This window comes from Quercus robur, chromosome 11 (genome assembly GCF_932294415.1).
Source record: "Quercus robur chromosome 11, dhQueRobu3.1, whole genome shotgun sequence".
In the NCBI taxonomy this organism is placed as follows: Eukaryota; Viridiplantae; Streptophyta; class Magnoliopsida; order Fagales; family Fagaceae; genus Quercus; species Quercus robur.
The window spans coordinates 35,458,639-35,484,577 of NC_065544.1; the positions used below are offsets into that span (position 1 = coordinate 35,458,639).

At 36.0% G+C, this 25,939-nt stretch overlaps 1 protein-coding gene across 1 annotated transcript; it reads left to right on the forward strand.

Annotated features, from left to right (window-relative positions):
* Positions 1-20,243: 20,243 nt before the first annotated feature.
* On the forward strand, positions 20,244-21,041 carry LOC126704978 (uncharacterized). Its single transcript, XM_050403953.1, has one exon. It carries the CDS (start codon positions 20,244-20,246, stop codon positions 21,039-21,041), a length of 798 nt encoding a protein of 265 aa, XP_050259910.1.
* Positions 21,042-25,939: the final 4,898 nt, after the last annotated feature.

Sequence of the window (25,939 nt, forward strand, 5' to 3'; positions counted from 1 at the left end):
TGTACCTTGACCACAGATAATACATTGGTGTGCACTTGTTTATGTTGTAATTAATAATTACAAACTTGAAAAATTTGCAGGAGAATTCCTGCTGTATAAATTATGAGCTTCTGGTTCTAGGTAGTTCGAGACAGACAAACATAGTGCAAATTGAAACTCAATTGGGACCTTCGAAAGAACAATTATAATAAAAAATTAATTAATCCACGTAGTTTTGTGCCTTTGACCCACTTACCGTAAGAGTTTGAACTGGTCAATATTAAAAAATAAAAAAAAGTTCTTTGATGTGCTAGGAAGGTTGCAAATGCAAGTAATCCTTATTTTTTAGTTCAGAAACAAATGTCGTAGGCAAAGTGACAAGCTGAGAATCTTGTTTCTTTTACTGAAATATATAATAAACAATAACGGGAAGTGGATTACCAATGTACAACGTGATATGTATGGGGTAAAACGAGCTATGACAGAAGTAAATATCTTTTTTACATATTAATAAATTAATGAATAAAGTAAAAAAAAAAAAAAAAGTTTAGTACCACGTGAAAAAATTAACTTACTTGATATCCATTATTCAATATGAATTTTGAAGTGACTTGATGTTATTTGTCTTGATTTTATTTATATTGGATGAGAATTTGTTATGGTAGATTTAAATTTTCAATTTCAAAACCTTATGATTTAATGAGGAATTTGCTATTATAGATTCGAATGAGTTAGTCTGAATTATTAGTAGATTGTTGTTTAAGTCAGTCTATATTAATTCATAATGTGGACAATGAATAAAAGTTAGTCATGATTTTTCCAATTACAAACTTTTAACGAACCTAATATAGATTTCTTTCAAAGAAAGGCTTCTTGTTCTCATAACTAATAAAAGAAAAATAGAAAGAGAATTGTCCTTAAAATCAATCCACCAATAAGGCACTAACAAATCAATCTATCAATCTATTATTGAAGTTGTTACCTTAAATCGTAATACTTCACCTATATTTATGTACTTTAGAAACAATCATTTCTATGCTTTTTTTTTTTTTTTTTTTGGAATAGAAATCCTTCACACTTTTTCTCCAATAATTACGTTTCATAATCCATACACCATTCATTTTGGATAAGTTTCATTACTAGTCAAATTATCGGCACTTTTCCTCAACTCAAAAATCATCTATCTATTTATATAAATCTATTTAAATATCATTTTAAAAAAAAGTACAACCACCTATCTATAGCATGTTTCACTCTCGAATGTGAAGAAATTAAGCCAAGATTGACTACTATTTTGTACTCCTCTATTTTATTTTATTTTTTATTTTAAAACTCAAACCATTGAAACCATTGAAGGATGTTTTGCATTTAAACTAAAATAATATTTTTGGTCAGATAGTAAAAATGATATTGTTAAAGAAGAGTGGGTTCCAGTTCGCTCAACTAATAAAACTTCTTATAGTTGAATGAGAGATTTGAAATCCAATTCTTACTTACACCAAAAATTAATTAATGTCTTAGTTTAATGATAAAAACTAAACTCAATTATATTAGCATAACAACCAAGAATCGGTCTAATTATTTGGGCAGTACGAAAGTCTCATGAGTTCAGTTAGTCTTCTCCAACTAATAGAATAGACTTAAATTTTATCAAGTTGGCCGTATTATTCCGTACTACACGAGCTAAGCAAACTAATCTCATTCTCTCAAGCAAAATATAAATTTGCCGACCCTTCAAAAAAAACCCTTTTATTTTTTTATTTAATTTTAAAGAATATTTATGACTTCCTTGTTCTTAATTTGAGGAACCCAAGAGAATAATAATCAATACTCTAGCAAGTGAAAAATAAAAAATGAAAATTTAATATATAAGTCTCAAGTGGAGAAAACGTGGAACCAAGGAAGGGTGGTGGAAAGTAAAAGCCAACATGTTGATTCCACACGTTTACGAAGTCAAAAGCCAGAGCTATTGAAAGCTTAAGCACGTGAAGGTTTTTTTTTTTTTTTCTTTTTGAAGTTTCGGAAGATACAAAGCTTGGATGGTTCCTCTTTACTCTTTAGTCTTGGCCAAATTCACGTGGTATATTTAAGTGGGGTAGTTTTGGTTGTAACATATGGGCACCATGGTTTTTTCTTCTCACTTTCTAGTCAACATTTATGGTGAATTTCTTTCCTTTGGTTTGGTCCAAAAGGTTCAATAGACTGGTAGGTGTGAGTGAAGTTTATGTTTACCACTAAGATGTGTGAGATAGATTCTTGCTTTGCTTTTGGGTATTGCTGTGAAATTTCCCCTCATGTTTTTGACTGGTTTTGGGTTATGCTGGAAAAAGAAGTAACCTCTCGTTTGTCTTGTTTTCAATAATCAAGACCTAGCTAGTGGAGTGGGCACCCCCAAAAATCAAATTCTTGCTAAAGTAATAAACAAATATTAGTCCCCTAACTAGGGAAAATGTCATTTTAGAGGGAGAGAATTTTGGGACTCTAATTACCGACGCTCCCATCTAACTTTATTGAAATTGAACAAAATTTGACTCTAAATACATTTAGAGTTATCTTGCTCCAACTCATGATGTGGTCATTGAAGAGACTATTCTCGTGTAGTTTTAGACTTTTAGTCATATGATATTTTTATAATAAATTATGTGACTTATTTTAAAAATACAAATAGTTAGTCTTATAAATAATCATATAATGTGTTGTAAAAAATAACTCCAATCATTTCCCATTAGAATTTGAAAGTTTGAAATACCTAATTTTTTTTGGGTGGGGGGCATCTTGAACACTAAAAAAGGGTTGTTGGACAAAAACATCAAAAGGAAACATAACTAAATAAATAGGAGTAAAATTCGGATGAAATGTTTGAGTATATAATAATTTGGGATTGATTCAAGATTTGGAAAATTTTCAAAGATCTAGGATGAAAATTTGGCCAATATATTAATTTCAACAAGTTGAATGAAACTTCAGAACATTCAAAGTCGACAAAAGGGTGGCAACTTAGACAAATTTTGTAAGTGGCCATTGAAGGTATTATTATGTTCATGAATCTCTCTCTCTCTCTCTCTCTCTCTCTCTCTCTCTCTCTCTCTCTCTCTCTCTCTCTCTCTCTCTCTCCTTCCTTTTGGAGGGGATGGCCGGCAGGGGTGATAGATATGAAAAAAATTCATATTAACATTTATTCGACTGTTTCTAAATTTTATTCCATGCAACACATTTTTCAGATATTTCATTCATATGGTATAATTTCTTTGTGAAAGAATTTATATGACATAATAAAATTGACATGACATTATTTAATTAGAAAAGTAACACATGTATTAGGTGACACTTAACAGACACATCGTCACTACAAATCATGAACAAAAAGAACTTCTTTGAAAACATTACATTTTCTATCTTGTATAAAAAAAAAAAATAAATAAATAAAAATTTAGTCTTCGTCAAGCTTATATGGTCTATATTCTTCTTTCTTATAAGAGCTTTGACCTTGACTAAATATTTGTATTTTTTTTCAGTAAAAGATAGAAGCCTTGACTGAAATTTTCAAACACAGTTGCTCATCATGCTTTTACCTCTCCACTTTCGTTGAAGATGCAAGATTGGAGAAAGAAATGCACACTCATATAATTACATGAGGTTGGGGTTGAAATTAACGGCTTGGTGGCAGGGTTTGCAGCTTTATCAAACGAAGCACATCATGGTTCCACAATCATCATATTCACCATTATAGGAGAAATTGCTATGATGATTATAAAGAAATCCGGCCAGAAGAACATGATGGACATAGGCTAAGTCGATCTTGTTAACCACGACAATATTAAAAGATAGGTTCTTCTCAAAAAAATAAAAATAAATAAAAGATAGGTTAATTTTAGTAGCTAGATTTGTTTGCTAATCACATTGTTTTTTGTTTTGGAAATGAAGCAATCAATGGCAATATCTGTGCGAGGAGATAAACCACTCTATTTATTAGTACTATTTAGGACTACATATGTTAATGTCTGTTACCAAAATCATGGGAAAATTAGAAGAAAAAAAAAATTTTAAACCAAGATTAGGGTTGAAAATTGATATCACAGGGGATAAGCCAGTTTCCATTAGATTGTGAATGTATATATATGTACCTATATATTATTGTTTGACCCAACTTATTCCACTCTGTTTCATGTGGATTTTTCTCCTTCTAAAAAGGTGAAGAAGTAAGAGAGGTTTTGCTCGCTCCACTCACCCCAAATATGTCTATTACAATAGTGTGTGAATTTACATTATATGTACATATATTTTAAGTTTTTGTACATATATATTAAAAAATAACTTATTAATTTTTTCCCAAAATTTTTTGGGCTTCCAAAAGGGCAAAAGAAAGAATGTTGGGTTTGTCTTTTCTGACATTTTTCGGGCATCCAAACAGAACCTTTTTCCAGCCTGGCAGCCTCCCAACAAACATTGCACAACAAACATAGCACAAACACAATCACTATGATGAAATTATTATTCAACTTTTTACAGACCAATTACATTATACATATATACAGACAAAGCAATCCACCAAAAAATTTCTCCAAAAGATTAGAACCCAAAAGTAGAATTTGGAATCTCACATGTAAGAGTTAAACAAAGTGTCAATATTAAAAATTAAAAAAAAAAAAAAATCAACCCCATCAAAATCTTTACCAATCAATCTCCAAAGTCCAAACCCTTTTCTAACTTCTAAATTAATATCTACAAACAGGCATTGTAAAAATCCCTTATTAATGTGCCAAAAGGTGTTTTTTTCCCCTATTTAAAGAAAAGTGGGATTTGGCCCATTTGGGTTTTTAGTCACTAAAAACATATGCATGCCCCATGTATCATGGATGCATACACACCATGCTTTCTCCAAAACCTGTTATTCTTGTTTTTTAGATTGAGTTCTCTTGGGTCACAGCGGTTTGGGCTTCACTAAAACTTATGTTTACATTCCAACAAGAAGATATTATTTCATTATTAGGGTTAGGAACCTTAGTCGGTGGTCCATGCAAAATGAGCTGACTATATTCATAAAATTATAGTAAACTTATAGTTATCCTTACAATTATCTTCAATAGCAAAGGAGAAACAAATAAGTGTCTTAGTCCTTACACATTATGGATTGTAATTTAAATGAAGATGTTTAATTTTTTGGGTTTCAGTTGGTCTAATTGATAAAATCTTTTGGCTTTGAATAAAAAATCTAGAGTTTAAATCCAGTCTACACCAAAAATCAATTGATATTTTTACTTCATGATAAAGAGAAATCATTATAGAGTACATGTTATAGATTGAATTTATATCATATCTATCGACCAAAAAAAAAAAACTTATGTTTTTAGTTATTTATTTTTGTACTTTTCTAGTGCCTATATTGATTAAAGGTAAGTTAAAGATATCAAATCTTCACATCAATATTGACAAAATTCGTCAAGTTTAATAAATATTGTTAGGTTCTAAGAAATTAGGAACTAATGTATTAGAACTTCAATTTGTATTTTGTTGGCAAACCATAATCAAAACATATAGTCTAGGTTTAGACTTGCTCAAAGTATGTTTATTTGTGAAATTGGAATCGAGTGATTGCAGAATTTATTGGACTAAATCTGCAAGGCTCGATCGATCGAAAATTAGACTCGATCGATCGAACCACGTGTAGATTTATTTTTCTGCAGAGTTCCAGTTCAGCCCAAACTCTACTTAAACGTATTAGGGTTCAAGTAAAACTCTTCTATATATAAGGGAAACCCTAGAACGTTTTTTAGAAGTTGTTTTTAGAGAGATTAGAGTGCCTCTTGTGCCTCTTTTTGTATTTAGGGTTTTGTACCGAAAGGCTCTCTAAAGGTTGCTCATATTGCGGTTTGTGTAAATCTCTTGTGAGATCTAGAGGAGTTTTCCTTTACACAAACTTAGGATTTTCAAGGAGGAGATATTTTCTACACCTTGATGATCAATTCAGTTGCTGCCATTAAAGTTTAAAGAATACACAAGCGGGGGTGCTTCTAACTAGTGGGAATCCAAGAAAGAAGGAGTCCGTGGATTCGGAGCTTGCACGTGGTCATGTCAGTAAGTTCTATTGGTTGGTAGCATTAAGAAGTCAAGCGGGGGTGCTTGTAAGTCCTTTTGTATGAACTTCGATTCTTTCAAGATAGTGGATTCAAGTTTACCTTGAGGATAGCTAGGTCAAATCCTCCCCAGGTTTTTACCGGTTTGGTTTCTTGGGTAATCATATCGTGTGTTATTTATTTTCCGCTGCTTTGCATGATTTGATCTTTATAATTGTGATAACCTAGACTTGTTTAATTGGACTAAGTAACAACTTGGCTAATTACCTAGGTTTAATCAATTGTTTAAGGGGTCTAAAAACTGTCAAGTGGTATCAGAGCGAGTAGCTCTTTTGTTTTAGATCTTTTGATCTAAGAGTTGATCCTTGACCCCTGTTATCATGGATAATTTGAAGTGTCTTTCTGATCATGTTTCTGCTCATGCTTCTATTGATTTTATTGATGCCTGTGAAACTCTTCGTAAGAAATTATTGAAATCTATGAAAATTGCTAAGAAATTCAAGGAAGAGTTAAAATTGGCTAATCTTGAAAAAGAGGAATTGATTGTTAGATTAGATGAATCTAATAAAAAGAATGAATTTTTGAGAAATCAAATTTCCTCTCAAGATGAAAAGATGAAAAGCTTGGAACAAGAGTTAGTTGAATTTAAAGCTAAAATTGAAAATTTGACTAGTACCAAGCCTGCTGTTGATAACAGAAGTGTTTCTGTTTCTCTTAAGCCTGAAACTGAAAAAGTTTATATCCCTCCTTTCAAGAGGAATAATAAAGAAAAGGCTTATTTTGCTAGGTTAGACAAATGTAAAAGTTCTGATGTTGATGCTGAAGTTTCTAAACCTAAGTCTAAACCTACTGTTAGAGAGTATAATAAATTTGTTTTTGTGCCTACTTGTCACCTTTGTGGTGTTGTTGGTCATATTAGACCAAATTGTTCTTTGTTGAGGCAAAAACCAAAATCTGAGACTAGATTTGTTGTTAGGAATACTGATGTTCCTAAATTTGTTCTTGTTTGTCACTTTTATGGTGTCTCCGGTCACATTCGTCCTAATTGTCATAAACTGAAATTTAAGCATTCTATGTTTCAGTCTAGGATTTGTGATGATATTTCTCCTACCATAAGTCCATATAAATTGTTTCATATTCTTTTGAAAAATTTGAGCTTGTTGGCTTGTGAAAAGAATTTGCAGGATTTCAATCTTTCTCAGAAGATTGGTGTAATCCCTCAAATACACTCTGCTTCACATGGATTTTCACCTACAAAGTCGAAGACTCGTGCTATATGGGTGAGAAAAAATTCTCTAAGGTGAGTGTTGCTGACTTGTCCCTAATTTAATTCTTTCAATTGTTTGTGGACATGTTTTGTTTTTTGTTGTTTTGTTTTTTAGTTTTTCTTACAAAAAAAATCCAAAAACATTGAAAATTTTCAAAAAGACAAAAATATTTTATTTTGTGTCTAATTTTTCTTTTTGAGGATTACATGAGTTATGATATCTCTCTCTTGATTTAGAACATGCTTGACATTGTGGAGAAACTTGAATAGTATGTGTTAAATAAGTGCTAAGCTATTTCTGATTTTGTGTGAGTATGTACTAGTTTGTACATGTACTCAAGGGTTAATTAAGAAATTGATATTTCTTGTTTGTATACCCTCTATAGCTTAGTTAAGTAGTGTCATGCATTGCATTTGCATTGTTCATTTAGCATAATATGTGGGTTTTTTTTTTTTTTTTTTTTGGTCATATAGTTTTAAAACCAAAAAGATTTTTGTGTTTTGTATTTCACATCTTGGATTTATAATCAAAGATTGGCCATATTATCTTTACATAACAAGTTTATGTACCTTGTTTAGCTTTGATGAGCTTATTTATTACACTTGACTAGTTGAAACTTTGTAGTGCATGTTGTGTGGGAAAGATGTTTATGGTGTTTATCACTTTGTCTTAATCTTGAAGTCACATGTTATTTGACTGTCAGACTTGATCCTTTTGAGAAAGGCATAAATAACCATCTTACCACTGTTTACTAGCTAATCATGAACACCTTAGTGCATATCATAAGATTTTGTGCTTGAGAAAGTGTAGCACATGCACAAAAAGAACATAAGGTGAAGCCTCGGTTTAATTGCTTAATGCTTAAAATTGGTGTGTACTATTAGGCTTGATGCCAAATCACTTAATTAAAATTGGTGTGTATATTATAAGACAAATCAAGAAACTTACATGATTGCAAGCTTGTTTTCTAGGAGATGTGGGAGTTATATGATGTAACTCTTTAAGTGATAGTCTCTTTCAAATTCTATGTGGTGAATTTTGTAGACTTTGTGATTGATTGCTATTCACATATCACCTCACATGTATCTCAAGCTTTTGCTAGTTGCACACACTACACAAGTTACTCCTTGCTAAACTTGGTACATTATATTGTGTGTGATCTTGTTGTGGCCATCCAAGATTGAAAATTCCTTGATTTTGATACAAAATATGTTTAAAATTTGAGATTTGAGGACAAATTGATTGAAAAACTTGTTTTTGGAAAATCTGGGTTGAATTCAAGTGTACGTTTTTGAAAAACTTTTAATCTCATACTCATGTATTTCATTCATGAAATATTGTGCTTTGAGGAGTTTCTGCATTAAATTGTTCTGTTTTTCAAAAAAGTTAATTTTTCCATGCATCATTTATATTTAGGATTGAAATGCATTGCATTGTTTTTGTATCCATCTTGCAGTTTTGCAGTCATATCTCTCATTGTTTTCACACATAACATGCATATACTTTGCTAAATTTGATACTCAACTTGATTTAAAAAATCGATTGATTAATTTTTGAGTTATGTACTTTTTAGTATATGCTATTTTTATGTGTGAACTGTAGAAAATATTTTTCTTAAGAGATATGATGGATAATCAATGTGCAAATATTTTCTCTACTCATGCAACTGTTTATGGGTCACATAATGCCATGTTTGCTTTTTATTGAAAGAGAGAATATTTTTTTCTTCATGTGTATCCTCAACTTAGTTTTTTTTAAACTTGGTTTGTGTATTTTTCTTTATCCCCAACCCCTTTATTTTTCCCCAAAACTTGTTTTGTTTTTCCTATTTTTATAGGGGGAGAAGCTTGTTTTTAACCTTTGTTGTTCATAGGGGGAGTTGTCTCTATTTCCTATAGAGTTGAATTGTTTTGTGTTCCCTTCTTTCTCTATTTTCTCTTACTCTGTTGCGTATGTTTTCTGTCAACTCTTTGTTTGAGTTGTCTTTGTCAATGCGTGACAAAAAGGGGGAGAGATTTAGATGAAATGTGTGGAAAATACAAGAATGTTCTGTTTAGGAGGAGTTAACATTGTTTTTTATGTATCTAACTTAGGGGGAGAGTTAGATTGCATATTTGTTGATTTACTGAATACAAGAATGTTCTGTTTAGGGGGAGTTAACATTGAGTTAACATTGTTTTTGATGTATCTAACTTAGGGGGAGAGTTAGATTGCATATTTGTTGATTTACTGTTTTTGTTTTTCTGTCACACATGCGTTTATGCGTTTGTTGAGTATTTCAGGAAATATACAGGTTGATTCAGTCATGCTGCTGTCTACACTTGCAACTGATAGATAGTAGTTAGGTTGAATTATTTTTGGGCTATATGTAACTTTGAGCATTTCATGTTTCTGATGTGTTTTGTCACGGATTGCCAAAGGGGGAGATTGTTAGGTTCTAAAAAATTAGGAACTAATGTATTAGAACTTCAATTTGTATTTTGTTGGCAAACCATGATCAAAACATAGAGTCTAGGTTTAGACTTGCTCAAAGTATGTTTATTTGTGAAATTGGAATCGAGTGATTGCAGAATTTATTGGACTAAATCTGCAAGGCTCGATCGATCGAAAATTAGACTTGATCGATCGAACCACGAGCAGATTTATTTTTCTGCAGAGTTCCAATTCAGCCCAAACTCTACTTAAACGTATTAGGGTTCAAGTAAAACTCTTCTATATATAAGGGAAACCCTAGAACATTTTTTAGAAGTTGTTTTTAGAGAGATTAGAGTGCCTCTTGTGCCTCTTTTTGTATTTAGGGTTTTGTACCCAAAGGCTCTCTAAAGGTTGCTCATATTGCGGTTTGTGTAAATCTCTTGTGAGATCTAGATGCGCTTTCCTTTACACAAACTTAGGGTTTTCAAGGAAGAGATATTTTCTACACCTTGATGATCAATTCAGTTGCTGCCATTAAAACTTAAAGAATACACAAGCAGGGGTGCTTGTAGCTGGTGGGAATCCAAGAAAGAAGGAGTCCGTGGATTCGGAGCTTACACGTGGTCGTGTCAGTAAGTTCTACTGGTTGGTAGCATTAGGAAGTCAAGCGGGGGTGCTTGTAAGTCCTTTTGTATGAACTTCGATTCTTTCAAGATAGTGGATTCAAGTTTACCTTGAGGATAGCTAGGTCAAATCCTCCCCAGGTTTTTACCAGTTTGGTTTCCTAGGTGATCACATCGTGTGTTATTTATTTTTCGCTACTTTACATGATTTGATCTTTATAATTGTGATAACCTAGACTTGTTTAATTGGACTAAGTAACAACTTGGCTAATTACCTAGGTTTAATCAATTGTTTAAGAGGTCTAAAAACTGTCAAATATAAAAGATAGATTAAAGATATCAAATCTTTATATCAACATTGACATAATTTGTAACGGTGTTTAAACAACAAAAACTATTGTTACTTTTTCACCCATACGTATTTTCTCAAAACTTAAACAACGTTACTAGAAATTTCTTACCAAACGAGCTTTTGTAGCACACATATTGATTATGAAGATGGAAATGGATTGAGGCTTCATCAGCTCCTTACTTCCTTCCTTGTTTCATCTCAAAACCTCCCTTTTTTTTTTCTTTTGTTTTCTTTCTGGTGAACAAGTCTTTATTTGGTATTTTAAAATAAACAAAAAACTATAGTTCAACAATTTTTTTTTTTTTTTTGAGAAACTAGGCCAACACTTTAAGAATCTCCTTTGATTTGTGCTTGGCCCAATTTAGGCTTATATCAAGCTTAAGAGCACGAGTCTCGCATTGCATCACTGAATACTAAAGAAACATGCATGGAACTGATTCGTCATGCATGATGATTATGACTTCCTAATGATTTGTCCCTTTTTTTTTTTTAATTTATAAATTTAACTTAACAAAAGAAACGGACTTGGTGAAAGAATTTTTTAAATATGGTGGAGAACTTTTGCATAATCAGATAAAATGTACTAATTAGTTGTCATTCAAATAGAAATATAATTTGATGTCAAATGTCTATAGAACTTTACTTTAGTCCAATTTCATCATGTCAAGCGTCATTCAATTATACTCTAGTTTTGAATCAATTATTCATTCCTTTAGACTTAAAAATATAGAAAGAATCAAATTTAATTATTATGTTTCTATGTAGTACTACAAATGTGTATAGTTTATATTTATTCGGTAGAAAAGTTACAAACACATATATAAAATTGTGGTAATTATTAATTATACTTATGCTTATGCAATGGTTGTTATAAACTAGTATTAATTAAAAGGGATTAAGGGGTTGGCACTTGGCAATAAAGAGGAAAAAAATATCAACTGCATTTAAATATATATAACTACTAATAGTAGTGGCAAGAGGAGACTTAAGTTAAGGAGCTTTATTTTTTACTTTTGAAATTTTCCCATTGCTTAAGTATAAGTTTTATAGTCAAGTGTCTTGTAACTCAATAGCTTAACCAGATTTCTTTTATTAGAAAAATTATGGTTTGCATCCCTCCTCTTCTGTTGTTGTGACGTCTAAATTATTAAAAAAAAAGTACAAGTTAAATATAATTAGGAGTGTGTATTCAACACACCAGCCCAATGAAACCAACCCATTTTGACACATAGGTAACTTAACTCAACCTACCAACTCAACCTAAGCTATTAGTAGTTTAATAAATATATGTATTTCAAGTTAGTTAATTTGTTTTAAATTGAATTTTGAGGTTTGGTTAAATTTTTTTGTTTGATTTATTTTCATATTTTAAGATTTAGTTTGGATGAAAAATGAATCTTAGGCCCGATTGTGTAAATCATAATAATTAGTTTAAATAGTTGAATGAAAATCAACAAATTTTATTAGGCTTCACAAAATGACTTCAACTCGATGATCTAACCTAATCAACCTGATCCATACGAATAGGGCTTGGTTGGTTTTAAGAGTCACTCTAGGTTGGGTTGGGTTGGAGATTTCTCAACTAATGGAAGTTGGGTTGGATTGAAAAATACACCAAACCCAACCCATGTATACCAATTTATATGATTTTACTTAAAAAGCCTCTAAGATTTTCTTAAAATCTAAACTGCATTTTTTCTTTCTTTCTATTTATAATAAACTAGTCACTAACCTATGCAATGCACGGTATAGTTAGCATATTTTAAATATCTTCACTTTATTCAATGTTACAATAAGTTTTAAAAAAAAAAATCAAAAGATTCTAAGTTTATAAATTAATGAAACAAAACAAAAAACATATAACTACACAATAGAAAAATATAAAAGAAAGATGGCATACCCTCAAAAGAATAATCCATGGCTATAGTGTTTGAAATCTGCCAAATTGTTTCAAATATTGGCAAAAAATAACCCAAGAATTCAAAAGTTAAAACTTCTAAAAAGCAAAAAGAATTGAAAAGATTAGAAGATTCAATGCCTATAAATTATTGAAAAAAAAAAAAAATATATATATATATATATATATGACTACACAATAGAAAAATATAATAGAGAAAATATTCAATTAGCTAACAGAAACTTCAATTCGACATCAAACTTTAATGGGAAGAAAATTGTAATGGGATTGGAAAAAAATATGGACCAATAAATAAAAGTCAAATGGCACTTAAGCTGGATATGAGCAAAGCTTATGATAGGGTCGAGTGGGAATTTTTGGAGCGTGCTATGAGGCATCTCGGGCTTGGGGACAGAATGGTCAGTCTTATCATGTCATGCATTAGTTCGGTATCCTATTCTGTCTTACTCAATGGACAACCGGTTGGTAACATCAAACCTAGTCGTGGCCTTCGGCAAGGTGATCCTCTGTCACCTTATCTCTTCCTAATCTGTGCTATGGGTTTGCAAAGCTTATTGACTAAAGCTGAAGTTGAGGGGCATATTCGAGGCGTAGCTATCTGCAGAAATGGCCCAAAAATATCACACTTATTTTTTGCAGATGACAGTGTATTATTTTGCAGTGCCAAAGAAGCTGAGTGTCGGAAAATTCTGGAAATTCTAGCTACATATGAGAGGGGTACAGGGCAGAAAATTAATCGGGAGAAAACTAATATCTTTTTTAGTTCCAACACTCCCCAGGAGGTGCGGGTTCGGATTCAACAGGTATTGGGTGTTCCAGCTATATGCCAATTTGAGAAGTATTTGGGTTTACCAGCATTAGTGGGTAGGGCAAAAAAACAGAGTTTTATCTACATTAAAGAAAGAGTATGGAAAAAACTTCAAGGGTGGAAAGAGAAGCTTTTATCACAGGCGGGCAGGGAGGTTCTGATCAAGTCAGTAATTCAGGCAATCCCAACTTATACCATGAGTTGCTTTAAACTCCCAAAGGGTCTTATTAAGGATCTGGAAGGATTAATTCGCAAATTTTGGTGGGGATATGGTGGAGAGCATCGGAAAACCCACTGGGTGAAATGGGAGCGTCTATGTGAAGCCAAAGAAGTAGGGGGGTTGGGGTTTAAAGAAATTGAAAAATTCAACGATGCTTTATTGGCTAAACAAGTGTGGCGTTTGATTAATAATCCTGATTCTCTATGCCATAGAGTTTTCAAGGCCCGTTTCTTCCCGGATTGCTCTATCTTGGAAGCTCATGCTTCTAGCTCGGGGTCTTATGCTTGGAAAAGCATTATTAGTGCTAGGGATGTAATTCGAAAAGGAATGGTTTGGCGCATTGGTACAGGGGAGGCTGTGAGAATTAAGGAGGATAGGTGGCTGCCTGGAAGTACTAACTGCTCAATTATATCACCCATTCCATCTTTGGCTCCTGATGCGAAAGTATCCTCTTTGATTGATCAAGAACAAGTGGCATGGAAAACGGAGGTTGTGCAGCAACTGTTTCTGCCCCATGAAGCTGAGATTATCTTGGGAATTCCCTTGAGCATTCGACGTCCTGTTGATCGAATTACTTGGGCGTTCACGCCGACTGGTATGTTCACTACTTGTAGTGCTTACAAATTGCTAGTTTCCCGTGATTCATCTTCTAGTGCAGGTAGCTCAAACTTGGAAGGTCAGAGAAAATTCTGGAAAGGTATTTGGCAGCTACGGGTGCCTAACAAAATAAAGCATTTTGTGTGGCGAATTTGCAATAACGCCCTGCCAACAATGGTGAATCTTCATCGGCGGAACATCGTTCCAACTGCGAACTGTGAACTGTGCAAGGATCATCCAGAAGACTCCATCCATGCAATTTGGGCCTGTGAAGTTATTTCGGGTGTGTGGAACACGCTGGAATGGTTCAACCACTTGGTACCAGCGGAACCAAGCTCCTTCAACGACTTACTTTCCAGGTTTCTGTTTTGCCGTGACGAGTTCAGAGCTGAAATTTTTGTTACCATTGCTTGGTTCTTATGGAATAGACGTAATGCGATCCACTTTGGTCGTCCAGCTCTTCCTGTCCAGAACATTTGCAGTAGAGCAGGGAGCTACCTGCAAGAGTTTCTTCAAGCACAAACAGAGGAACCCGCTCCTCTTCGTCCTTTTCCTATGCAGCAATGGCGCCCTCCTGAACCTCATTGCTTCAAGGTAAACTTCGATGCTGCGGTGTTTCGTGCTTCTCGTTTGGCGGGTTTAGGTGTCATTGTTCGTAATAACAGAGGGGAGGCTGTGGGTGCTCTGTCTGCGTCCATTCCTTTGGCCCATTCAGTGGCAGATTTGGAAGCCTTAGCTTGTTTGAAGGCTGTTCAGTTTGCTTTAGAGCTTGGTCTCAATCGTGTTGTGGTTGAAGGGGATTCTACAGTTATCATTAATTCTCTCCTTCATGGTGCGGATTGTATGGCTAGTTTCGGCAACATCTTAGGCGATATTCGGATGCATTCTGATGTGTTCCAGTTTGTAGAATTTGCTTCTGTTAATCGTAAGTGTAATGCTGTGGCAGATGCGCTTGCTAAGAAAGCAAAGTCAGTTAGGGGGGTTCAGGTTTGGTTAGCTGATTTGCCAGCTGATATTGCCCCGTTGCTTTTGTATGATGTTCATTAAGTTTCTGGTTTTTTTGAATAAAATTCCCAGGTCTTTGATCTGGATTCTCAAAAAAAAAAAAAAATGCTAACCTCCATGACTACCATAGAAAGGGGTGGAACTATCCAAATTTGGATAAGTTGCATGCTACGAAAGAAAACATTGTAAATTTAGCATACAATAGCATAATCTATGGAAAATTATTGAGATTATGAGTCCACTAAATGGACCCATTGAAAAGCCGACCTAGAGAAGTAATCTAAAAATATAGAGCACTAAACAATTGATCACAATTATTTAGAAAAAATAGCAGTATCTTTATAGAGAGAGACCAACTCATTAGCATGAATCTAAAAATCATTGATTAAAAAAAATTATAGAGAGTATTTGACTATTTTCTCTCTCTCTCTCTCTCTCTCTCTTAGTGTTTCTTTACTCCCTTGAGTTTAGCTTTAGGTTTTAAGAGTGTTTATATATTACTACTTAGTAGTAGTTGTGTAGTAGTCGGTTTGTTTAGTTTCCTTTGGGCTTACGTAAAACTAATATGGAAGAGTCCCCATAAAAAGTTAAAACTAATAAATTAATTAAAATAAATTATAATGAGGCGTAAATTTACGAGACTTGTAAAATTGATGTGTCAAATTTTAAAATTGACAACAAAAAGTCAAAAGTTTCAATTTTATATTATATATAGATGATATACTTTGAGTTTGAGTATAAGTTGGACTTGTTAGTAGGGGTGTGCATAGGTCGGGTTAAGGGGATTTTTTGACCCAACCCACCATGGTGGGTCAAAAAAATTCAACCCAACCCAACCCATCACATAAGTTCAATTCAACCCAACCCAACCCAACCCACATGGGTAGGGTTGAACTCATGAGTTTGACAAATTTTTTATTATTATTATTATTAAATTGAGTAGAAAAAAATATAAATATTAATATATTAAAAAAACCTAAAGATTAGTATCAATATAACTCCTTAAAGGTAAACAACACTAATGACTAAACAACAATAGTAATTTATTAGGGTTTGTGTGAATTAATTGGCTTTTATATAGGATAGGAAGAACTCGTTATTTTAAAAAATTATTAATTATATAATATATTTCATATATATATATATATATTAAATTAGTATTAGTAGGAGGAACCGAGGAAGTGCTGCTCTACAGCTGTTTTTTTTTTAAATTATTAAATATATAATATATATTTAAATATATATATAAGTGCCCTTCAGCCAGGGACGGAACCAGGATTTGAACCCGGGGGGGCAAAGCATGAACCAAAAAAATTTCAAGTGACATGGTTTGTTAAAAAAAAAAATCATGGTAGGCAAAACAACTGCATTTTATTACCATAAATATTTAAGTCAAGAAGGAAATAATATGAATAAAAAAAGTTGAAAGTTACAATATGATATTCTAACATTTTCAAAGAAGAAGAATAAAAAAAGAAGAGGACTTCGGATCTCCAAATTTTGGGTAATTTGAATAAAAATGTTGATTTTATCACGTTGACCAACTCACCAATATGACAAACCCATACTTTTGAATGCAACTAAAAATCATACTAATGAATTTTTCAAAACTTTTTTTGAGGATTTTAAAAAATTGGGATATTAATATTAAGAGTTGGCAATGCTACATCATTAATATTGGCTTCTAAAAGAATTTTGCATTTTATCTTTTGAAAAAAATTTAAATATTGTAATTGACTTTCCCATAATTTATAAATCAATTAAAAAGTCATAAATTATTGTCACCCTTGTAAGGGAATTTTTTTTTCTATGAGATTTTTTTGGTTATGAATAATTGAATTATGATATTGGTGATTTGTAGATTTTTTATTGTGTTGTATTTAGACTATGGAGGGGCCACAGGCCCAAAGAAAGGGTTAGGTGATTAGTTTCTTTTGGGCTATTTGGACCAATCCAAAAATTTGAGGGGGGCCAACTATAAACTCTAAAATATGAGTCTTCCAATATACTAATTTTTTTCAAAGAAATGGTTTTTTTTTTTTTTTTTTTTTTTGTGGTTGGGGGTGAGGGGGGGGGGGGGGGGGGCAATGGCCCCTCCCTGCCCCTTAGTGGGTCCGTCCCTGCCTACAGCTGGTTTTAAAAAAAATTATTAAATATATAATATATTTTAAATATATATTAAATATGGGTGGGTTAGGTCGGGTTTGGCGGGTTTGTAATTTTATGACCTAAACCCAACCCGACCCACTGTAAAAAAAAAATTGTAACCCAACCCACCAAGCCTGAAAAACCAACCCAACCCGACGGGTGGATTGGGTCGGGTCGGGTTTGGCGGGTCGGTGGGTTTTTTGCACACCCCTACTTATTAGAAAGATAGAGTTTCACTCCTTATTAAGTTTGGATTAAACAAAAATAATTTTGTTTAAAAAAAATGATAATGATAAGTTTGAATTTAAGTGGGACTTGTTAGAGAGATAAAATTTCACTTCTTGTTAAGTTTGGACTAAACAAAAATAATTAATAAAATGATAATTTTATTTAAATACTGTGTTGACGTGGAAAATTGTGACAGTTTCAGAGGTTTCGGTTTTATATTATATATATATATATATAGACAACTATTTATTTAAATGATTAAAATGTGTTTACACCTAAATTTTATTATTTGTACCTACATGAGCTACGCATAGATCAAAGTATTGGATTGGATCCTCCCTATTTATACTCAGTTTAAGAGAAGCAAGCTAAAGTTTCAATACAAATTTTTTTGGCACCCAAAAACACTAAAAATAGGTTCTTCATTTCGCTTTCCACACATATATATATATATATATATATATTTTTTTTTTTTTTATTGTAGCTGTTTTTTATTTTTATTTTTATTTCCTTTCATCATATCCAAATTTATGTGAAGAGGGTAAAAGTATGGATGACGAATCCATTTTAATAAGCATGATGGATTTGAAACAGTGGGTTGATGGTAGACGGATCTAGAGAGTACGGACACAAGGTGGACGGGTCTAGAGGGCCACGTGGCATCCACCTGTTTCAGTAGTCTCCAAGGAATCCTAAATGGAAACAACTTGCGTCTCACGGTTAACCCTAACTCATAGAGTCTCAATATGGATGGAATTCTAATATGAGGAGGATTCTATAATATACGCTCAATAATGATGATCTTCTCTATATGAGAAACGCCTTCCTATGCAAGAAATGGAGTTCTACATTACTATAAAAACTTAGAAACCCTCAGATTACAAGGGACGCATAATTCAGCCCAACTCTGGCACTCTAGAGTTATGAGAAGTTCTAACTTGACTTTTAGAGGGTTTTTGGCTAGCACCATACCGGTGCTCTCTGTTAGGCCTTCTCTTTTGTGTTATGCAGGTATTGTTTTGAGCACATGAGGACCGTGTGACTTATTGGTATTTTTTGACATTATCAGTTGGTGCCATCTATGGGAATCTTCAATTTGTAAGCCATATTATCGCCTCCCAAACAAAAAGTTGCATGGTACTTACTCGTTCGATGGCAACCACTACCAACAATCAGGACGATGAACTGCGACCCACTGCCTTGGAGAGGCAAGTCCAAACCCTCACAACAGTAGTGGAACATCTCACCAAACAGAATCATGACCTAGAGGAACAATTACGCCATAAAAATGCAGTGATGGATACCCAAGAGGAGGACTAAGAAGGCAACAACGTTGAAAGAAGGAACCAAGAAGGTCTGGAAGGAAGCAACGCCTCAAGCAGGCTAGAACAACAGGACACGAGCCGGCTGTCCATCACCGATACGGTTCCATCTCACATAGTCGCCGAGATACAGATGATGAAGGAAATGATGGACTTTATGATGAACGCCATTAGAGGACGAGTGTCTGACGACCTCGATGACTTGGTCCACCGAACTGACTCGCCATTCATAATCTTCGTCACTTCATTCCCCCTTCCACCGAAGTTTCGTATGTCGCAGGTGAAAAATTATGACGGATCTAAGGACCCCTTAGATCACCTGGAGTCTTTCAAGGTCCTGATGCACCTATAGGGGGTACCAGATCATGTGCAGAGCCTTCCCCACTACACTGAAGGGATCCGTAAGAATCTGGTTCAGTAAACTGATGCCCAACTCCATCAGTACATTCAAGGAGTTAAGTGCCTAGTTCGCCTCACACTTCATCGGGGGACACAGGTACAAGAAGTCCACTGCATGCTTAATAAACATTAAGCAACGAGAGGATGAGATGCTGAGATCTTACATAACTTGCTTTAACAAGGAGGCTCTTTCAATCAATGAAGCAGACGATAAGATACTCGTGGCAGCGTTCACCAATGGGCTATGAAAAGGTAAGTTCCTATTTTCTCTGTACAAGAATGAGCCGAAGACTATGTCGAATGTGCTTTACAGGGCAACCAAGTACATGAACGTGAAAGACGCACTACTGGCCCGAGAAGAGAAGCCCAAGAAAAGGGAAAGACAGGAAGACATACGGCCAGATAGAGGGCGAAAGATGGCTAAAACTGGAGAACGGCAGGAGGATAGGCTCTCCAAACCCCCCACAGGGAAATTCATGAGTTTCACCCCATTGACTGCCCTGATCGACCAAGTCTTAATATAGATTAAGGATGAAGGAGCCTTGACCTTTTCCGACAAGCTGAATGGAGACCCTAATAAGAGGTCTAGAGACAAGTATTGCCGATTCCACCGTGATTACGGCCATGACACAATTAATTGTTACGACTTGAAGCAATAGATTGAAGCCCTTATCCGAGAAGGAAAGCTGCAAAGGTTCATCAGTAAGAAAAGGACAGACCCACCTTAAGAGCAAGCTCCTCGATGGGAGAATAAGCGTCCAAGGCCACCCATAGGGGATATAAGGATGATTGTAGGAGGCACGATGGCTACTGGGTCGTCCAAAAAGGCTAGGAAAACTTATTTCAGGATGGTTTAGAAAGTCCAGCTGACGAGTTCCGTACCAAAGATGGCGTGGATGGACAACCTCGTCATTGAATTCTTAAAAGAAGATGTCCGACGTCTTCACCACCCGCATGACAATGCACTCGTTATCAGCATACTAGTAGAAGATTACAATATGCACCGAGTTCTAGTTGATAATGGCAGCTCAGCTTACTACCCAGCATTCCAACAGATAAGGATTGATAAAAAGCGGTTGATTTTGATGACTGCTCCGCTCGTTGGATTCGAAGGAACGCGAGTATTCACTCTTGGCGCGGTCACATTATCCGTGACAGTGGGTGACTACCCCCAACAGATCACTAAGGACGTAACCTTCCTTGTAGTCAACTACTTGTCCGCTTACAATGCTATCCTAGGACGACCCACCCTCAATGCATGGAAGGCTGTAACCTCAACCTACCATTTAATGATTAAATTCCTCGCAGATTATAAAGTAGAGGAGCTGCGCAGAAATCAGGTGGTTGCGCGCGAATGCTACATATCCATGATGGAGATGGACGACCACCTCCAGACCATGAACATAAAAGAATACTTGACGGTGACAGAGCCCGTTGAAAGGCTTGAAGACGTACTTCTCGACGACTCCAAGCCTGATCGAACGACAAGGATTGGTACCCTCGCTAACTCGATGGTCCGCCAAACACTTGTAACTTTTCTAAAAAACAACTGCGATGTATTTGCTTGGAGCCATGAAGATATGCCAGGAATAGACCCTTCGGTCATAGTACACAGATTGAATGTGTTACCTTCCTTTACACCCATCCGTCATAAGAAACGGGTATTTGCCCTAGAACGAGATTAAGCTATAGCAGAAGAAGTCCACAAGCTACAAGAGGCCAATTTCATTAGGGAGGTTTACTACCTTGACTGGCTGGCTGGCAAACGTAGTGATGGTCAAGAAAGCTAGCAAGAAATGGAGGATGTGCGTAGACTTCACTGACCTAAATAAAGCATGCCCCAAAGATAGTTACCCCCTCTCGCGGGTTGATGTCCTGGTTGACTCTATGGCTTAACACTAGCTATTAAGCTTCATGGACACTTTTTCAGGCTACAACCAAATTAGGATGGACGAAGCAGATCAGGAAAAAACTTCTTTCGTTACTAGCCAAGGCCTTTTTTTGTTATAAAGTAATGTCATTTGGCCTAAAAAATGTGGACGTGACTTATCAGAGGCTCATGAACAACATATTGGGAGGAATGTCCAGGTCTATGTCGACGACATGTTGGTGAAAAGCTGAAGGGAGCAAGATCACTTGGAGGACCTCAAGGAAACATTCGACACCCTCCGCTTATACAACATGAAACTCAACCCAGGCAAGTGTGCCTTCAAAGTGACGGCAGGAAAATTCCTAGGGTTCATGGTGTCTCAGAGGGGTATCAAGGCCAACCCAAACAAGATTTGGGCCATAATAGAGATGGCAACTCTAAGGAATGTGAAAGAAGTACAAAGCCTCAACGGTAAGATAGCAGTGCTAAACAAGTTCATGTCAAAAGTGACGGATAAGTGTCTACCATTCTTCCACACGCTAAAGAAGTTTTTTTAGTGGACAATCGAGTGGCAGCAAGCATTCGAGGACCTAAAAACCTACCTCTCATCCCCTCTGTTGCTAAGTCCTTCCCAGTCGGGGGAAGAACTATTCCTCTACTTAGTAGTGTCCTCGGTGGCTGTCAGCGCAACATTAGTCAGCGAAGAAGATAGCGTACAAAATCCTATGTACTACGTGAGTCGAGCACTCCGAAGTGCAGAGGAAAGATACCCACCAATGGAGAAGCTCGCCTTCGCTCTAGTTATTGCGGCTCGTAAGCTCAAGCCCTACTTTCAAGCTCATACAGTAATTGTCCTGATGGACAAACCCCTATGGCAAGCAATGAGTAATCCTAAAACTACCGGACGAGTGGCATTATGGGCAATAGAATTGAGTGAGTTCGACATACAATACCGCCCCCGCACTGCCATTAAAGGACAGGTGGTCGCCGACTTCATTGCAGAGCTCATTAACGTAAAAGGCCAAGGTGCAGAAGAAGTCCCACAATGGAGCATCCACACAGACGAATCCTCTAATAAGCAAGCAGGTGGAGCTGGTGTGATAATCCATAGCTCAGAAGGAGATAAGATCAAATGCATGGTCCGTCTGGATTTCCCTATGACTAATAATGAAGCGGAATATGAAGCCCTAATAGTAAGACTAGACCATGCCAAGGCCGCGAGAGCTGAAAATTTGGTCGTCTACTACGATTCCCAAGTAGTAACAAGTCAGGTTAACGAGGAATACGACTGCAAGAATGAACAAATGAAGAAGTACCTGGAATAGGTGAAGGATCGGGTTAACAACCTCCGAGCGAAGTTCGTTCAAATCCTAAGGGAAGAGAACGAACGCGCCAACCAACTCATTAAGGCTACGTCAGCAAAGCACATGGTCATCCCTAGTTAGGTACTGTCCTTCGTTCAAAATTCACCACTAGTAGAAAGCATCAGTGTGCAAGAGGTAGGATTCGAAAACTTTTGGACAACACCAATAACCTCCTACTTAATGGATGATGTGTTGCTAGACGGCAAGGATGCTACCAAAAAATTGAAGGTTCAAGCTACCCGCTTTGTTTTGATTAAAGACATCCTTTATAAAAGAGGCTTCTACCAAACGTACCTGAGGTGTCTCATCCTTGAAGAGGCAGACTATGTCATGAGATAAGTTCACGAGGGAGTCTGCGGAAACCACTCTAGGTCACAGTCGTTAGTACATAAATTAACCCGAGTAGGATACTACTGGTTGACCATGCAGAAGGATGCCCACGTATATATCAAAGCTTGCAACAAATGTCAAAGGTTTGGCAACTTCATCAAGCAACCAATAGAGGAGTTCACCCCAATAACGACCCCATGGCCATTCACACAATGGGGATTGGATATAATGGGTCCATTCCCAATAGCAGCTAGACAATTGAAGTACCTAATAGTTGATATAGACTACTTCATAAAGTTGGTAGAAGTAGAAGCCCTAGCAACCATCACTGAAAAGAATGTACGAAGCTTTGTGTGAAAAAACATCATTTGTAGGTATGGCATGCCAGGGCGTTCGTCTCAGACAAAGGGAAGCAATTCGACAACAACGCATTCCGAGCCTTTTGCTCACAACTAGGGATTAACAACTATTACTCATCACTCGCTCACCTGCAGGCCAATGGACGAGTTGAGGTCACGAACCAATCCTTGCTCAAAATCATCAAGACTCAACTTGAAGGGTTAAAGGGTATATGGCCGGAGGAGCTGCCAAGTGTTTTCTGGGCATACAGGACATCCACAAGGATGCCTACAGGAGAAACCTCGTTTCGATTAGCATACGGAAGCGAGGTAGTCATTCTAGCAGAAGTAGGACTTATAAGCTACAAGGTTGGGAACCACAATGAAAGCAAGCACGATGCGCCAGCAGCTCAACTTGGTGGATGACGTAAGAGTGACAGCTGAGCAAAGATTGGCACGATACCAGAATCTTATGGCCAAACACTATAATTCCAAGGTTAGACACAGGGACTTCCAGGTAGGAGACCTTGTCCTAAGAAAGGTAATGGGTGCAACAAGAGATGCATCCCAAGGAAAGCTAGTACCTAACTAGGAAGGACTATACAGAGTTGTATCATGGCATAGAAAGGGAACCTACCACCTGGAGACGCTGGACGGACAAAAGTTGCATCACCCATGGAACATAGAGGACCTAAAGAAGTACTATCAGTAGGCCACTAGTAGTAGACAAGCAATGACACTCCTCATTTCTAGTTTATTTCTTTCTAGTTTAAGTTTTTATTATCTACAATCCCTTTTATGCCCAAGGGCAAGTTTTTTATTTTTCAAAGAACAATTTCTACACATGAATTACCATTATAATAAGAGGAGTTATTCAGAATTGCCATATGTTATATTCCTATAGATAAAGTGGACGGATTCAAACTATAAAGTCCATAAAATGGACGAATTCCAACTAAAAATTCCAGTCCACAGAGAGGATGGGGTCAACAATAAGTTGAATTAACATTACAAGTCCATAAGTGGACAGGCTCATCCTAAAGGATGATAATTATAAGGTCCATATATTGGACAAGCTCAACATAACATTGAATTAACATTTCAAGTCCAAAAGTGGACGGGCTCATCCTAAGGATGATAGTTGAAAGGTCCATATAATGGATGGGTTTGGCATAATGATGAATTTACATTACGTCCCTAAATGGACGGGTCCATCCTAGTAAATAATAACTATGAGGTCCATATAGTGGACGGGGTCAACATCACATTGAGCTAACATTACGCGTCCAAAAGAGGACGGGTGCATCCAAAAATTGATTACATTCACACAACCACCAACTACATATTCATCAAACAAAAATAGACGGATAATGCAAACTAGGTAAATATTGTTGAAACCCATAAAGGGAGAAAATTTTAGATACAAAGGCAACGGTTAAAATTAGAAATTAACTGTTCTCCAAAATCTTTACATAAAATAAAATAAAATAAAAATAAAAAAGTCTATTGTTGAACGGTCGGGGAATCGTCCTTCTCCACAACTTGTACATCTTCAGGGTGATGGGTAACTTCCTCAGCGGTTTTCTCTTGACCTTTAAGATCAACACCCCCGTCACTTTGAGTTCAACGGTGGCATTATCCACAACAGCATCATGCGAATAGGTCCTCCGTACTCTCCAAAAGGACGAGCTGAGCTGTTGATTGATCCTGGGTCTCAATGGTGATGTTGGACACGTCCAAGTCTGGATAAGAATTCTTAACCTGACAGAGGGCATCGTCAAAACCTTCAGCAAAAAAGCCTTCAAATTCTGCGAGGAGGCCATCGGAGTCACGATACTCACGTACTGCTCCCTCCTTTGCTTGACAAAGCTAGTTCTTGGTGTCTGTAATCTCTTTTTCCTTGTCTTCCAGAACCTGCCTCAATAACTCTGTTTGCTTTTTAAGCTCCCCCTTAACTTGCTCCGAGTAGGCAAGTTTCTTCTACATACTCGTCCTCTAGGCCTTCAACACGTTTAGCTCGTCCTCTGTCGAGTTAGCCTTCACCCTGATACGATCCAAGGCCATCTCATGGTTCAGGCAATGATCCATCAACCCCTTCATCATCAACATTGCCTGAAAGCGAAGCAGAGTTAGAAACAAGGTAAGATAAAAAATATATATAGAAAGTGGACAGACGTGATTACCTAAGCAATGCTGAAAAGCCCCGTCTCCCCCATTGCTTCAGTAGCATGATTGCTCAAGTCTTCATAGTCGTCAGATGTAATTATAGACGTGACCTTTTCCAATGCGTACTTAGAATCCTCATGAAGGAGGACGGGTGGCTTCTCAATGACGGTGTCCAGACCCTTCATGAGACCCTTCCCCCGTCCTTACCCGATGGGGGTAACCATCTTCTTTACTTTAACTTTCAAACCCACGATGGGCTTAGGGGTAGTCTTGGGCTTCTTCGGAAGACAGTTGGTCTTCTCCTGCTACTTTCTCTTAGTGGACGATTTGGATGAACCTGTCCCCTTGGAGGTACCCTCCACTTGTTTTATCAAAGTAACTTGTTGCTTAATGTAAGCCCTTCTCCTGGCAGCGTCCATCTCTGTTCAAAAATGGACGGATATCAGAGGTTTGATTAAAAATGTATATATACATATATTAGGTGACGGACTTACGTTGGCGGATTCGAAGGTCGT